The following is a 17,127-nucleotide window of genomic DNA, read 5'->3' on the forward strand; positions in this document are numbered from 1 at the left end:
GACTTTCAAACGTGGATTTTTTAAAGAATTTTGGGAGACTTTCAAACGTGGATTTTTTAAAGAATTTTGGGAGACTTTCAAACGTGGATTTTTAAAGAATTTTGGGCGACTATCAAACGTGGATTTTTTAATGAAATTTGGGCGTCTTTCAAACCTGGATTTTTTTAAGAATTTTGGGAGACTTTCAAACGTGGATTTTTTAAAGAATTTTGGGAGACTTTCAAACGTGGATTTTTTAAAGAATTTTGGGAGACTTTCAAACGTGGATTTTTAAAGAATTTTGGGAGACTTTCAAACGTGGATTTTTTAAAGAATTTTGGGAGACTTTCAAACGTGGATTTTTAAAGAATTTTGGGAGACTTTCAAACGTGAATTTTGGGCGATTTTCAAACGTGGATTTTTTAAAGAATTTTGGGCGATTTTCTAACGTGGATTTTTTAAAGAATTTTGGGCGATTTTCTAACGTGGATTTTTTAAAGAATTTTGGGAGACTTTCAAACGTGGATTTTTTAAAGAATTTTGGGCGACTTTAAATTTCGTTTTTTTTTTAATTTTGAGCTACTTTTTCCCTTACCTGAATTTGGTCGACTTCCCATCTCGGCCGGTGGCAGGGCTTGGATAATGGTAGAATCTGCCTCCAAAAAGGGTTTCATCAGATGCTGATAGGCCAAAGGATAAGAGGGTGGCAAAACATCAACTTGTCTATCCGGATTCAACCTTGACTGGACATCACCCTCACCATCATGCAGAGCGGAAATATCCACATGATAGGGTGTACGTCCCTCAATGAACTCGCCCACCCTACCGGCCGGTGACATATGATCTCCTGGCCTTGGTAAATAATCGGCATTCTTCATGGCCTGTCGATATTTTAGGGAGCCACCATCCGGCTTAAGTCCTGAATTGCTGGGGGAATATTTCTTTTTATTCGACGATTTCAGAGAGGAGTGGGCAGTGCGTCGTGATCCTAATCCTGTTCCTGATTTACCCAAAATATCGAGAATACTGAAGTTATCAGTGGCAGCTGCCGGTATCAGGAGGAACATAAAATTGTCCAAATCGGCTCGAATGTTATACTGGCCCTCCTGCCTTTGGTCATAGGTGATGACGCGACGTTTGGGTGCCTCCAGCTCTTGAAGTATTCCGGGCAGGGTAACGGGCAATTCGGAGACAATTTCTTGAACCAATCCGGGGTCCTTCATGGACTCGGTGGTGGTGGAGGTCGATGACGAAGAGGATGACGAGGAAGAGGAATCATCTTTGCCAAGGCCCCCCGATAATTTCTCATGCAAATTAGAGGTCGTGGTTTCCAGGGGCAAACCATCTCCCCCATATGATCTCCCAATGGCAGCTGAGGCCAGGCCCATGCAGGCCATCCAAATTATTATATAATTCATTTCAAAATGAATTTTTAATTGCCTTATTTTTCAATTTTGTTTTCTTCTCGAAAAATTTCTCTTTCAGCAGAATTCGCCAGGCGGAGTAAAAATTATTCCAAAACCCAAAAAAAAAACTTTCTTTCCTTTCACTTGGTGGGTAAAAACAACACAACAACAAGTAGAACAACAACAAAATTTTCGAATCCGTAAATGTTCTTGACCGTTGCTCAATCCGCGCTTAACTGTTCGCCTGACTCTGCTGTTGGCCAAGTTAACAGCTCGCTTTTTGTGGGTTCTACTCAGCCAAGCAGCAACGCCGCTGCTGCTGCTCAGCTCTCTCTCTCCAAAGGAGAGAGAGATAGCGAGGCGGCAGCGCTTGCGTGAGTTACGCCAAATAATTGACCAAATGTTAGGCATTTTAGCGGACAGGTGAGGTATGAGGCAATCCAGGCTTGATAGGCGGCCCAAAAATTCTTCAAAAAATCCACGTTTGAAAGTCGACCAAAATTCTTTAAAAAAAATCCACATTTGATAGTCGACCAAAATTCTTTTAAAAAATCCACGTTTGAAAGTCGACCAAAATTCTTTAAAAAAAATCCACGTTTGAAAATCGACCAAAATACTTTTAAAAAATCCACTTCTGAAAGTTGACCAAAATTCCGTAAAAATCCACTTTTGAAAGTCGATCCAAAACCCTTTGAAAAATCCACGATTGAAAGTCGACCAAAGTTCTTTAAAAAATCCAAGTTTGAAAATCGACCAAAATTCTTTTAAAAAATCCACGTTTGAAAGGCGACCAAAATTCTTTCAAAAATCTACGTCTGAAAGACGCCCAAAACTCATGTTTTAAAGTCGACCAAAATTCTTTAAAAAAATCCAAGTTTGAAAGTCGACCAAAATTCTTTAAAAAAATCCACGTTTGAAAGTCGACCAAAATTCTTTTAAAAAATCCAAGTTTGAAAATCGACCAAAATTCTTTTAAAAAATCCACGTTTGAAAGGCGACCAAAATTCTTTCAAAAATCTACGTTTGAAAGACGCCCAAAACTCATGTTTTAAAGTCGACCAAAATTCTTTAAAAAAATCCAAGTTTGAAAGTCGACCAAAATTCTTTAAAAAAATCCACGTTTGAAAGTCGACCAAAATTCTTTTAAAAAATCCAAGTTTGAAAATCGACCAAAATTCTTTTAAAAAATCCACGTTTGAAAGGCGACCAAAATTCTTTCAAAAATCTACGTTTGAAAGACGCCCAAAACTCATGTTTTAAAGTCGACCAAAATTCTTTCAAAAATCTACGTTTGAAAGACGCCCAAAACTCATGTTTTAAAGTCGACCAAAATTCTTTTAAAAAATCCACGTTTGAAAGTCGACCAAAACTCTTTTAAAAAATCCACGTTTGAAAGTCGACCAAAATTCTTTTAAAAAATCCACGTTTGAAAGTCGACCAAAACTCTTTTAAAAAATCCACGTTTGAAAGTCGACCAAAATTCTTTAAAAAAAATCCAAGTTTAAAAGTCGACCAAAATTTTTTAAAAAAAATCCACGTTTAAAAGTCAACCACAATTCTCTAAAAAATCCAAGTTTGAAAGGCGACCGAAAATTCTTTAAAAAATCCACTTTTGAAAGTCGACCAAAATTCTAAAAAAATGAACGTTTGGAAGTCGGCCAAAATTCTTAAAAAAAATCCACGTTTGAAAGTCGACCAAAATTTTAAAAAAAAAAACCAGGTTTGAAAGTCGACCAAAATTCTTAAAAAATCTTTAAAAAATCCACGTTTGAAAGTCGAAAAAAATTCTTTAAAAAATCTCCGTTTGAAAGTCGACCAACATTTTTTAAAACATCCAGGTTTCAAAGTCGACCAAATTTTTTTTAAAAAATCCAAATTTGAAAGTCGACCAAAATTCTTTAAAAAATCCACGTTTGAAAATCGACCAAAATTCTTTAAAAAATCCACGTTTGAAAATCGACCAAAATTCTTTAAAAAATCCACTTTTGAAAGGCGACCAAAATTCTTTACAAAAAATCCATGATTGAAAGTCGACCAAAATTCTTAAAAAAAACCAGGTTTGAAAGTCGACCAAAATTCTTTAAAAAATCCACGTTTGAAAGGGTTGACCAAAATTCTTTAAAAAATCCAAGATGGAAAGTCGACCAAAATTCTTTAAAAAATCCACGTTTGAAAGTCGACCAAAATTCTTTAAAAAATCCAAGTTTGAAAGTCGACCACAATTTTTTTAACAAATCCACGTTTGAAAGTCGATCAAAATTCTTTAAAAAATCCAAGATGGAAAGTCGACCAAAATTCTTTAAAAAATCAACGTTTGAAAGTCGCCCAAAATTCTTTAAAAAATCCACGTTTGAAAGTCGACCAAAATTCTTTTAAAAAAAATCACGTTTGAAGGACGACCAAAATTCTTTAAAAAAAATCACGTTTGAAGGACGACCAAAATTCTTTTAAAAAAGTCCAAGTTTGAAAGTCGACCAAAATTCTTTAAAAAAATCCACGTTTGAAAGTCGACCAAAATTCTTTAAAAAAATCCACGTTTGAAAGTCGACCAAAATTTTTAAAAAAAATCCACGTTTCAAAGTCAACCAAAATTCTTTAAAAAATCCGACCAAAAAAAGCCCACCAAAATTCTTTAAAAAATCCACGTTTGAAAGTCGACCAAAATTCTTTAAAAAAAATCACGTTTGAAGGACGACCAAAATTCTTTAAAAAATCAAAATTAGAAAGTCGCCCAAAATTCTTTAAAAAATCCACTTTTGAAAGGCGACCAAAATTCTTTACAAAAAATCCATGTTTGAAAGTCGACCAAAATTCTTAAAAAAAATCCAGGTTTGAAAGTCGACCAAAATTCTTTAAAAAATCCACATTTGAAAGAGTTGACCAAAATTCTATAAAAAATCCACGTTTGAAAGTCGACCAAAATTCTTTAAAAAATCCAAGTTTGAAAGTCGACCACAATTTTTTTAACAAATCCACGTTTGAAAGTCGATCAAAATTCTTTAAAAAATCCAAGATGGAAAGACGACCAAAATTCTTTTAAAAAATCTAAGTTTAAAAGTCGACCAAAAATTCTTTAAAAAATCCACGTTTCAAAGTCGACCAATTTTTTTTAAAAAAAATTAGGTTTTAAAGTGGACCAAAATTCTTTAAAAAAATCCAAGGTTGAAAATCGACCAACATTGGTTTAAAAATCCACGTTTCAAATTCGCCCAAAATTCTTTAAAAAATCCACGTTTGAAAGTCGACCAAAATTCTTTAAAAAATCCACATTTGAAAGTCGACCAAAATTCTGGAAAAAATCCACTTTTGAAAGTCTCCCAAAATTCTTTAAAAAATCCACGTTTGAAAGTCCCCCCAAAATTTTTTTTTTAAATTCCAATTTTTTTAACCTTTCCCTTCTGGAATGCCTCATATCTGCTCTCGGAGCAATCAAAACAATATTATCCCCTTCTCTGCGCCTAACATTGTTGCTGGCGTTTCGGAACGTTGTTGACTTTCGCCAAGTCAACGTTTTGGCCGAATTGTTGACAATTCGAATTCAGTCACGCGACAACAAAGAATGCCTGCCCAGCAATGAGCTCGAATTACATCGAAGTCTCATGGGAATCTCAAGCGCTGCTAATATGCTGATCAAAGCTAGCATCGGAGCTATTTGCAAGCTATGTACTGGCTTTCTTTTCATGTGCAGCAGACTCTGGACATTGATATGGGGTATTTGATTGCAAAATTCTCTCTGGAATATGAGTGACGTCAATGTAGCGTTTATTGGCACAGATTGTTTTATGGTTCAGTTGCAATGAAAGGGGAGACTCTTGGCTACCTATTTGAAATAAAAAATTGGGCGACTTTCAAACGCGGATTTTTTTAAGAATTTTGGTAGGTTTTTAAACGTGATTTTTTAAAGAATTTTGGTCGGTTATTTTTTGGTCGAATTTTTTAAAGAATTTTGGTAGATTTTTAAACGTGGATTTTTTTAAAGAATTTTGGTCGATTCTTTCCAACGTGGATTTTTTTTAAAGAATTTTGGTCGATTATTTTTTGGTCGGAACTTTTTGATCGACTTTTTCCAACGTGGATTTTTTAAAGAATTTTGGTCGGCTATTTTTTGGTCGGATTTTTTTAAAGAATTTTGGTCGACTTTTTCCAACGTGGATTTTTAACGAATTTTGGTCGATTTTTTCCAACGTGGATTTTTTTAAAGAATTTTGGTCGACTTTCAAACGTGGATTTTTTAAAGAATTTTGGATGACTTTCAAACGTGGATTTTTTAAAGAATTTTGGGTGACTTTCAAACGTGGATTTTTTAAAGAATTTTGGTCGATTATTTTTTGGTTAGATTTTTTTAAAGAATTTTGGTCGACTTCCAAACGAGGATTTTTTTAAAGAATTTTGGTCGACTTCCAAACGAGGATTTTTTTAAAGAATTTTGGTCGACTTTCTCCAACGTGGATTTTTTAAAGAATTTTGGGTGACTTTCAAACGTGGATTTTTTAAAGAATTTTGGGTGACTTTCAAACGTGGATTTTTTAAAGAATTTTGGGTGACTTTCAAACGTGGATTTTTTAAAGAATTTTGGGTGACTTTCAAACGTGGATTTTTTAAAGAATTTTGGGTGACTTTCAAACGTGGATTTTTTAAAGAATTTTAGGTGACTTTCAAACGTGGATTTTTTAAAGAATTTTGGGTGACTTTCAAACGTGGATTTTTAAAGAATTTTGGGTGACTTTCAAACGTGGATTTTTAAAGAATTTTGGGTGACTTTTGAATGTGGACTTTTTAAAGAATTTTGGTCAACTTTCAAACGTGGATATTTTTAAAGAATTTTGGTCGACTTTCAATCGTGGATTTTTTAGAGAATTTTGGTCGACTTTCAAACTTGGATTTTTTTAAAGAATTTTGGTCGACTTCAAACTTGGATTTTTTTGGTCGACTTTTAAATCGGGATTTTTAAAAAAAAATTTGGTCGACTTTCAAACGTGAATTTTTTAAAGAATTTTGAGCGACTTTCAAATGTGTTTTTTTTTAAAGAATTTTGGTCGACTTTCAAACGTGGATTTTTTAAAGAATTTTGGTCGACTTTCAAACATGGATTTTTTTAAAGAATTTTGGTCGACTTTCAAACGTGAATTTTTTAAAGAATTTTGGGTGACTTTCAAACGTGGATTTTATAAAGAATTTTGGTCGACTTTCAAACATGGATTTTTTTAAAGAATTTTGGTCGACTTTCAAACGTGGATTTTTTAAAGAATTTTGGGTGACTTTCAAACTTGGATTTTTTAAAGAATTTTGGTGGACTTTCAAACATGGTTTTTTTTAAAGAATTTTGGGCGATTTTCAAATGTTGATTTTTTAAAGAATTTTGGTCGACTTTGTCCAACGTGGATTTTTTAAAGAATTTTGGTCGACTTTGTCCAACGTGGATTTTTTAAAGAATTTTGGTCGACTTTCTAACGTGGATTTTTTTAAAGAATTTTCTGAGACTTTCAAACGGGGAATTTTTTAGAAAATTGTGGGCATCTTTTTTTTTTTTGGAATAACAATTCCTCCTAATTTTTTCCACTGCACCTAATCGATCACTTAGCTCTTTTATTAAAATTATTTTTTTTTCATCATCTGATCGCAAAAATGCCGCATCTAATTGAATATTATGTATTTTATCAATTATCATCAGCATAATTTCGTAATAGCAACAACGACAACAAAAACATTCGCTGGCATCGTTAAAAGAACCTGCTCTGCGCTCATTAGAACAAAAATCATCGGCAACAAATCGTTTCTTTGATAAAAACGCTTGAGTGAAGGCCTAACCATTCAACATCGCCATCTTCAACATCGGCCATTCATTTTTCTCCTTCGATCTAAGAAAATTGTTGCAATTCTAATTCTTAGCTGATGCTGTAGCAACTAACCAGCAGTTCAATGACTTCAGCGCTAATCGATGTGAAAGGAAGAAAATCTGGAATTTTTTTTTTCAGATTTTTTTGTTTTCCTTGGCCAAGGAGAAAGGAATGCAGTTGCAACAGGTTTTTTAAAGAAGGTTTTTTATCTAAGAAATAAATATCGTTAGAATCTAAATTGTTTGGGAAAAACTTGATTTTCATCAACGGAGGACTTGGGGTATCCGAGAAAATTATTTGAAGAAATTTCAAAAAAAAAAAAAAAATTTTAAAACATACACGTTTATATTAAGGTCTCTAGAAAAATATTTTTAAAAAATCTACATTTCAGGACGACTCTAGAAAAATATTTTTAAAAAATCCTCGTTTATATTTAGGGCTCTAGAAAAATATTTTTAAAAAAATTCACGTTTCAGGACGACTCTAGAAAAATATTTTTAAAAAATCAAGGTTTCAGGACGAATCTAGAAAAATATTTTTAAAAAATCCAGGTTTCAGGACGACTCTAGAAAAATATTTTTAAAAAATCCAGGTTTCAGGACGACTCTAGAAAAATATTTTTAAAAAATGCAGGTTTCAGGACGCCTCTAGGAAAATATTTTTAAAAAATCCAGGTTTCAGGACGAATCTAGAAAAATATTTTTAAAAAATCCAGGTTTCAGGACGACTCTAGAAAAATATTTTTAAAAATCCAGGTTTTAGGACGACTCTAGAAAAATATTTTTAAAAAATGCAGGTTTCAGGACGCCTCTAGAAAAATATTTTTAAAAAATCCACGTTTATATTTAGGCCTCTAGAAAAATATTTTTAAAAAATCCACGTTTATATTTAGGCCTCAAGACAAATATTTTTAAAAAATCCACGTTTATATTAAGGGCTCTAGAAAAATATTTTTAAAAAATCCACGTTTATATTTAGGGCTCTAGAAAAATATTTTTAAAAAATCCACGTTTATATTTAGGGCTCTAGAAAAATATTTTTAAAAAAATCCACGTTTATATTTAGGGCTCCAGAAAAATATTTTTAAAAAATCCACGTTTATATTTAGGCCTCCAGAAAAATATTTTTAAAAAAATCCACGTTTACATTTGAGGTTTGAAAAAATATTTTTAAAAAATCCACGTTTATATTTAGGGCTCTAGAAAAATATTTTTAAAAAATCCACTTTATATTAAGGGCTCTAGAAAAATATTTTGAAAAAATCCACGTTTATATTTAGGGCTCTAGAAAAATATTTTTAAAAAATCCACGTTTATATTTAGGGCTCTAGAAAAATATTTTTAAAAAATCCACGTTTATATTTAGGGCTTTAGAAAAATATTTTTAAAAAATCCACGTTTATGTTTAGGCCCCTAGAAAAATATTTTTAAAAAATCCACGTTTATATTTATGGCTCTAGAAAAATATTTTTAAAAATCCACGTTTATATTTATGGCTCTAGAAAAATATTTTTAAAAAATCCACGTTTATATTTAGGCCTCTAGAAAAATATTTTTAAAAAATCCACGTTTATATTTAGGCCTCTAGAAAAATATTTTTAAAAAATCCACGTTTATATTTAGGCCTCTAGAAAAATATTTTTAAAAAATCCACGTTTATATTTAGGCCTCTAGAAAAATATTTTTAAAAAATCCACGTTTATATTTGAGGCTTGAAAAAATATTTTTAAAAAATCCACGTTTATATTTAGGCCTCTAGAAAAATATTTTTAAAAAATCCACGTTTATATTTAGGCCTCTAGAAAAATATTTTTAAAAAATCCACGTTTACATTTGAGGCTTGAAAAAATATTTTTAAAAAATCCACGTTTATATTTAGGGCTTGAAAAAATATTTTTAAAAAATCCACGTTTACATTTGAGGCTTGAAAAAATATTTTTAAAAAATCCACGTTTACATTTGAGGCTTGAAAAAATATTTTTAAAAAATCCACGTTTATATTTAGGGCTTGAAAAAATATTTTTAAAAAATCCACGTTTATATTTAGGGCTGTAGAAAAATATTTTTAAAAAATCCACGTTTATATTTAGGGCTGTAGAAAAATATTTTTAAAAAATCCACGTTTATATTTAGGGCTCTAGAAAAATATTTTTAAAAAATCCACGTTTATATTTAGGGCTCTAGAAAAATATTTTTAAAAAATCCACGTTTATATTTAGGGCTCTAGAAAAATATTTTTAAAAAATCCACGTTTATATTTAGGGCTCTAGAAAAATATTTTTAAAAAATCCACGTTTATATTTAGGGCTCTAGAAAAATATTTTTAAAAAAATCCACGTTTATATTTAGGGCTCCAGAAAAATATTTTTAAAAAATCCACGTTTATATTTAGGGCTCTAGAAAATATTTTTAAAAAAACCCACGTTTATATTTAGGGCTCTAGAAAAATATTTTTAAAAAAATCCACGTTTATATTTAGGGCTCTAGAAAAATATTTTTAAAAAATCCACGTTTATATTTAGGGCTCTAGAAAAATATTTTTAAAAAAATCCACGTTTATATTTAGGGCTCTAGAAAAATATTTTTAAAAAATCCACGTTTATATTTAGGCCTCTAGAAAAATATTTTAAAAAATCCACGTTTATATTTAGGCCTCTAGAAAAATATTTTTAAAAAATCCACGTTTATATTTAGGCCTCTAGAAAAATATTTTTAAAAAATCCACGTTTATATTTAGGCCTCTAGAAAAATATTTTTAAAAAATCCACGTTTATATTTAGGCCTCTAGAAAAATATTTTTAAAAAATCCACGTTTATATTTAGGCCTCTAGAAAAATATTTTTAAAAATCCACGTTTATATTTAGGCCTCTAGAAAAATATTTTTAAAAAATCCACGTTTATATTTAGGCCTCTAGAAAAATATTTTTAAAAAATCCACGTTTATATTTAGGCCTCTAGAAAAATATTTTTAAAAAATCCACGTTTATATTTAGGCCTCTAGAAAAATATTTTTAAAAAATCCACGTTTATATTTAGGCCTCTAGAAAAATATTTTTAAAAAATCCACGTTTATATTTAGGCCTCTAGAAAAATATTTTTAAAAAATCCACGTTTATATTTAGGCCTCTAGAAAAATATTTTTAAAAAATCCACGTTTATATTTAGGCCTCTAGAAAAATATTTTTAAAAAATCCACGTTTATATTTAGGCCTCTAGAAAAATATTTTTAAAAAATCCACGTTTATATTTAGGCCTCTAGAAAAATATTTTTAAAAAATCCACGTTTATATTTAGGCCTCTAGAAAAATATTTTTAAAAAATCCACGTTTATATTTAGGCCTCTAGAAAAATATTTTTAAAAAATCCACGTTTATATTTAGGCCTCTAGAAAAATATTTTAAAAAATCCACGTTTATATTTAGGCCTCTAGAAAAATATTTTTAAAAAATCCACGTTTATATTTAGGCCTCTAGAAAAAATATTTTTAAAAAATCCACGTTTATATTTAGGCCTCTAGAAAAATATTTTTAAAAAATCCACGTTTATATTTAGGCCTCTAGAAAAATATTTTTAAAAAATCCACGTTTATATTTAGGCCTCTAGAAAAATATTTTTAAAAAATCCACGTTTATATTTAGGCCTCTAGAAAAATATTTTTAAAAAATCCACGTTTATATTTAGGCCTCTAGAAAAATATTTTTAAAAAATCCACGTTTATATTTAGGCCTCTAGAAAAATATTTTAAAAATCCACGTTTATATTTAGGCCTCTAGAAAAATATTTTTAAAAAATCCACGTTTATATTTAGGCCTCTAGAAAAATATTTTTAAAAAATCCACGTTTATATTTAGGCCTCTAGAAAAATATTTTTAAAAAATCCACGTTTATATTTAGGCCTCTAGAAAAATATTTTTAAAAAATCCACGTTTATATTTAGGCCTCTAGAAAAATATTTTAAAAAATCCACGTTTATATTTAGGCCTCTAGAAAAATATTTTTAAAAAATCCACGTTATATTTAGGCCTCTAGAAAAATATTTTTAAAAAATCCACGTTTATATTTAGGCCTCTAGAAAAATATTTTTAAAAAATCCACGTTTATATTTAGGCCTCTAGAAAAATATTTTTAAAAAATCCACGTTTATATTTAGGCCTCTAGAAAAATATTTTTAAAAAATCCACGTTTATATTTAGGCCTCTAGAAAAATATTTTTAAAAAATCCACGTTTATATTTAGGCCTCTAGAAAAATATTTTTAAAAAATCCACGTTATATTTAGGCCTCTAGAAAAATATTTTTAAAAATCCACGTTTATATTTAGGCCTCTAGAAAAATATTTTTAAAAAATCCACGTTTATATTAGGCCTCTAGAAAAATATTTTTAAAAAATCCACGTTATATTTAGGCCTCTAGAAAAATATTTTTAAAAAATCCACGTTTATATTTAGGCCTCTAGAAAAATATTTTTAAAAAATCCACGTTTATATTTAGGCCTCTAGAAAAATATTTTTAAAAAATCCACGTTTATATTTAGGCCTCTAGAAAAATATTTTTAAAAAATCCACGTTTATATTTAGGCCTCTAGAAAAATATTTTTAAAAAATCCACGTTTATATGTTAGGCCTCTAGAAAAATATTTTTAAAAAATCCACGTTTATATTTAGGCCTCTAGAAAATATTTTTAAAAAATCCACGTTATATTTAGGCCTCTAGAAAAATATTTTTAAAAAATCCACGTTTATATTTAGGCCTCTAGAAAATATTTTTAAAAAATCCACGTTTATATTTAGGCCTCTAGAAAAATATTTTTAAAAAATCCACGTTTATATTTGAGTTATAGAAAAATATTTTTAAAAAATCCACGTTTATATTTGAGTTATAGAAAAATATTTTTAAAAAATCCACGTTTATATTTGAGTTATAGAAAAATATTTTTAAAAAATCCACGTTTATATTTGAGTTATAGAAAAATATTTTTAAAAAATCCACGTTTATATTTGAGTTATAGAAAAATATTTTTAAAAAATCCACGTTTATATTTAGGGCTCTAGAAAAATATTTTTAAAAATTCCACGTTTATATTTAGGCCTCTAGAAAAATATTTTTAAAAAATCCACGTTTATATTTAGGCCTCAAGAAAAATATTTTTAAAAAATTCACTTTTATATATTTTTAAAAAAATCCACGTTTATATTTAGGCCTCAAGAAAAATAATTTTAAAAAATTTACTTTTATATATTTTTTAAAAAATCCACGTTTATATTTAGGCCTCAAGAAAAATATTTTTTAAAAAATTCACTTTTATATATTTTTTAAAAAATCCACGTTTATATTTAGGGCTCTAGAAAAATATTTTTAAAAAATCCACGTTTATATATAGGCCTCTGGAAAAATATTTTTAAAAAATCCACGTTTATATTTAGGGTTCTAGAAAAATATTTTTAAAAAATCCACGCTTATATTTAGGGTTCTAGAAAAATATTTTTAAAAAATCCACGCTTATATTTAGGCCTCTAAAAAAATATTTTAAAAAAATCCACGTTTATATTTAGGCCTCTAGAAAAATATTTTTAAAAAATCCACGTTTATATTTAGGCCTCTAGAAAAATATTTTTAAAAAATCCACGTTTATATTTAGGCCTCCAGAAAAATATTTTTTAAAAATCCACGTTTATATTTAGGCCTCAGAAAAATATTTTTAAAAAATCCACGTCTATATTTAGGGCTCTAGAAAAATATTTTTAAAAAATCCACGTTTATATTTAGGGCTCCAGAAAAATATTTTTAAAAAATCCACGTTTTTATTTAGGGCTCTAGAAAAATATTTTTAAAAAATCCACGTTTATATTTAGGCCTCTAAAAATATTTTTAAGAATCCACGTTTATCTTTAGACTTCTAGAAAAATAGTTTTAAAAATCCACGTTTATATTTTGGACTCTAGAAAAATATTTTTAAAAAATCCACGTTTATATATGGGCCTCTAGAAAAATATTTTTAAAAAATCCACGTTTATATTTAGGCCCCTGGAAAAATATTTTTAAAAAATCCACGTTTCAGGACGACTCTAGAAAAATATTTTTATAAAATCCACGTTTCAGGACGACTCTAGAAAAATATTTTTAAAAAATCCACGTTTCAGGACGACTCCAGAAAAATATTTTTAGAAAATCCTCGTTTATATTTAGGCTTCTAGAAAAATATTTTTGAAAAAATCCACGATTATATTTAAGCCTCTAGAAAAATATTTTTAAAAAATCCACGTTTATATTTAGGGCTCTAGAAAAATATTTTTAAAAAATCCACGTTTATTGTTAGGCCTCTTGAAAAATATTTTTAAAAAATCCACGTTAACATTTAGGCCTCTGGAAAAATATTATTAAAAAATCCACGTTAATATTTAGGCCTCTGGAAAAATATTTTTAAGAATCCTCTGTTATATTTTGGTCTCCTGAAAAATATTTTTAAAAAATCCACGTTTATATTTGAGTTATAGAAAAATATTTTTTAAAAAATCCACGTTTATATTTAGGCCTCTGGAAAAATATTTTTAAAAAATCCACGTTTATATTTGGGCCTCTAGAAAAATATTTTTAAAAAATCCACGTTTATATTTGAGTTATAGAAAGATATTTTTTAAAAAATCCACGTTTATCGAAGACTTTAAAAAAATATTTTTTTAAAAAATCCACGTTTATCGAAGACTTTAAAAAAAATATTTTTTAAAAAATTCACGTTTATATTTAGGCCTCTAGAAAAATATTTTTAAAAAATCCACGTTTATATTTAGGCCTCTAGAAAAATATTTTTAAAAAATCCACGTTTATATTTAGGCCTCTAGAAAAATATTTTTAAAAAATCCACAATTATATTTAGGACTCTAGAAAAATATTTTTAGAAAATCCACGTTTATATTTAGGGCTCTAGAAAAATAATTATAAAAAATCCTCCTTTATATTTAGGCCTCTAGAAAAACATTTTTAAATAATCCACGTTTATATTTAGGCCTCAAGACAAATATTTTTTAAAAAATCCACGTTTATATTTAGGGCTCTAGAAAAATATTTTTAAAAAATCCACGTTTATATTTAGGCCTCTAGAGAAATATTTTTAAAAATTCCACGTTTATGGCTAGGCCTCATGAAAAATATTTTTAAAAAATCTAGGTTTATATTTAGGCCTCTAGAAAAATATTTTTAAAAAATCCACGTTTACATTTAGGCCTCTAGAAAAATATTTTTAAAAGATCCACGTTTATATTTAGGCCTCTCGGAAAATATTTTTAAAAAATCCACGTTTATATTTGGGCCTCTAAAAAAATATTTTTAAAAAATCCACGTTTATATTTAGGCCTCTAGAAAAATATTTTTAAAAAATCCCCGTTTATATTTGGGCTTTAGAAATATATTTTTAAGAAATCCACGTTTATATTTGGGCCTCTGGAAAAATGTTTTTAAAAAATCCACGTTTATATTTTTGGGCCTCTAGAAAAATATTTTTAAAAAATCCACGTTTATATTTAGGCCTCTAGAAAAATATTTTGTAAAAAATTCACATTTATATTTAGGGCTCTAGAAAAATATTTTTAAAAAATCTTCGTTAATTGTTAGGCCTCTAGAAAATTTTTTTAATAAATTAAAAAATATTTTCAAAAAATCCACGTTTATATTTAGACCTCTGGAAAAATATTTTTAAAAATCCTCTGTTATATTTGGGTCTTCCGAAAAATATTTTCAAAAAATCCACATTTATGAATTAATATCCCCCCTTAATAAATATTCGAATTTTTCCATAAAATCCCATATTACTTCCTGTTTACCTGGATTTGATTAATTTTAATTGTCTCTAATTTATTTTGAAAATACAAACACTCATTACCATAGCTAACTGTATTTTTGGATTTTAGAAAGTAAATTTGTGTATCTACGAAATTTAGAGAAAAAATAATAATAATTCTTAAGTCGAAATACAAATACGTCGCAGGTTTGCCTGGCTTCCACCTACCTCCCTCCGTACCTCCAGCCAGTGCTGTGGAGCATGTTTGAATTATGAATGTATGAACTTTCAGTTACCATTTCAATGTTAATCGTTATTATTTTTTTGCTGCCAGAACATCATCAGCTCATCTCCACGCTTGGGAGTTCTGGTTGTCATTGTCATTTAAACACCGCTGACTGCCGTTGTCGCCGCTAGAGATTCTAAATAAAAACAAAATTATTGTTAAAATAAACATTAAATTTATTTTGCTTCGTTTTCGTTGTTGTTGTTGTTTCATTGCTCGCAACTAACAACAAATCTGGCGATCAATGTAAACATTTGTTGCCCTGAACCGTAAACGGAAATTGTTTCGGCTAGCTGGGTGGATAGCAAGTTGATTGGGGTGGGGGAGACAGAGGGGAGTTCCCGCTTATTAAAATTTTGTTAGCGGTTACTATTTGTAGCTCGTCTCATCTTCTTATGGCATTAACGCCAACTGGCCATGCGATGTGACATTCACGACGATCTTCCGAGTCCGGCGTGTAACTTGGCTCTAATTGTAAGCCGGCCTATGAAAATGAAGTGTTAATTGGTTATGGCTATTAACAAAAATTCAGAAAAACAAATACCGAACTAAGAAGAGTTCGATGTTGCGTTAATGAAGCAACAAATACCACTTCTTGTGGCAGAATTTCGGTGAATGCAAGTTATTTGATTTGTGAATGGTTTCGGAGTTAAACATACATGCCATGTATGTATGTCGGGGTTATTGCTCTCAGAAAGTGGGACAATTCATGGGTAATTTCGGATTTTTTAAAAATATTATTTTCAAGACTCAAATGTAAACGGGGATTTTTTAAAAATATTTTCCAGAGGCCCACATATAAACGTGGATTTTTTAAAAATATTTTTCTAGAGACCTAATTATAAACGTGGATTTTTTAAAATTATTTTTCTAGAGGCCTAAATATAAACGTGGATTTTTTAAAAATATTTTCTAGAGGCCTAAATATAAACGTGGATTTTTTAAAAATATTTTTCTAGAGGCCTAAATATAAACGTGGTTTTTTTAAAAATATTTTTCTAGAGGCCTAAACATAAACGTGGATTTTTTAAAAATATTTTTCCAGAGGCCTAAATATAAACGTGGATTTTTTAAAAATATTTTCCAGAGGCCCAAGTATAAACGTGGATTTTTTAAAAATATTTTCCAGAGGCCTAAATATAAACGTGGATTTTTTAAAAATATTTTTCCAGAGGCCTAAATATAAACGTGGATTTTTTAAAAATATTTTTCCAGACACCTAAATATAAACGTGGATTTTTTAAAAATATTTTTCCAGACACCTAAATATAAACGTGGATTTTTTAACAATATTTTTCCAGACACCTAAATATAAACGTGAATTTTTTAAAAATATTTTTCCAGACATCTAAATATAAACGTGGATTTTTTAAAAATATTTTTCCAGAGGCCCATATATAAACGTGGATTTTTTAAAATATTTTTCCAGACACCTAAATATAAACGTGGATTTTTTAAAAATATTTTTCCAGACACCTAAATATAAACGTGGATTTTTTAAAAATATTTTTCCAGACACCTAAATATAAACGTGGATTTTTTAAAAATATTTTTCCAGACACCTAAATATAAACGTGGATTTTTTAAAAATATTTTTCCAGACACCTAAATATAAACGTGGATTTTTTAAAAATATTTTTCCAGACACCTAAATATAAACGTGGATTTTTTAAATATATTTTTCTAGAGGCCTAAATATAAACGTGGATTTTTTAAATATATTTTTCTAGAGCCCTAAATATAAACGTGGATTTTTTAAAAATATTTTTCTAGAGGCCTAAATATAAACGTGGATTTTTTAAAAATATTTTTCTAGAGCCCTAAATATAAACGTGGATTTTTTAAA

At 28.8% G+C, this 17,127-nt stretch overlaps 1 protein-coding gene across 1 annotated transcript; it reads right to left on the reverse strand.

Annotated features, from left to right (window-relative positions):
- Positions 1-574: 574 nt before the first annotated feature.
- LOC101895119 (uncharacterized) lies at positions 575-1,647 on the reverse strand (the record flags this gene model as incomplete). The annotated part of the gene is given in 1 exon segment (XM_059129534.1): positions 575-1,647. A coding segment is annotated over 1 exon segment (823 nt), but the record flags the coding sequence as incomplete, so codon positions are not given.
- Positions 1,648-17,127: the final 15,480 nt, after the last annotated feature.

Source organism: Musca domestica, unplaced genomic scaffold (assembly GCF_030504385.1).
Source record: "Musca domestica strain aabys unplaced genomic scaffold, Musca_domestica.polishedcontigs.V.1.1 62, whole genome shotgun sequence".
Lineage (NCBI taxonomy): Eukaryota > Metazoa > Arthropoda > Insecta > Diptera > Muscidae > Musca > Musca domestica.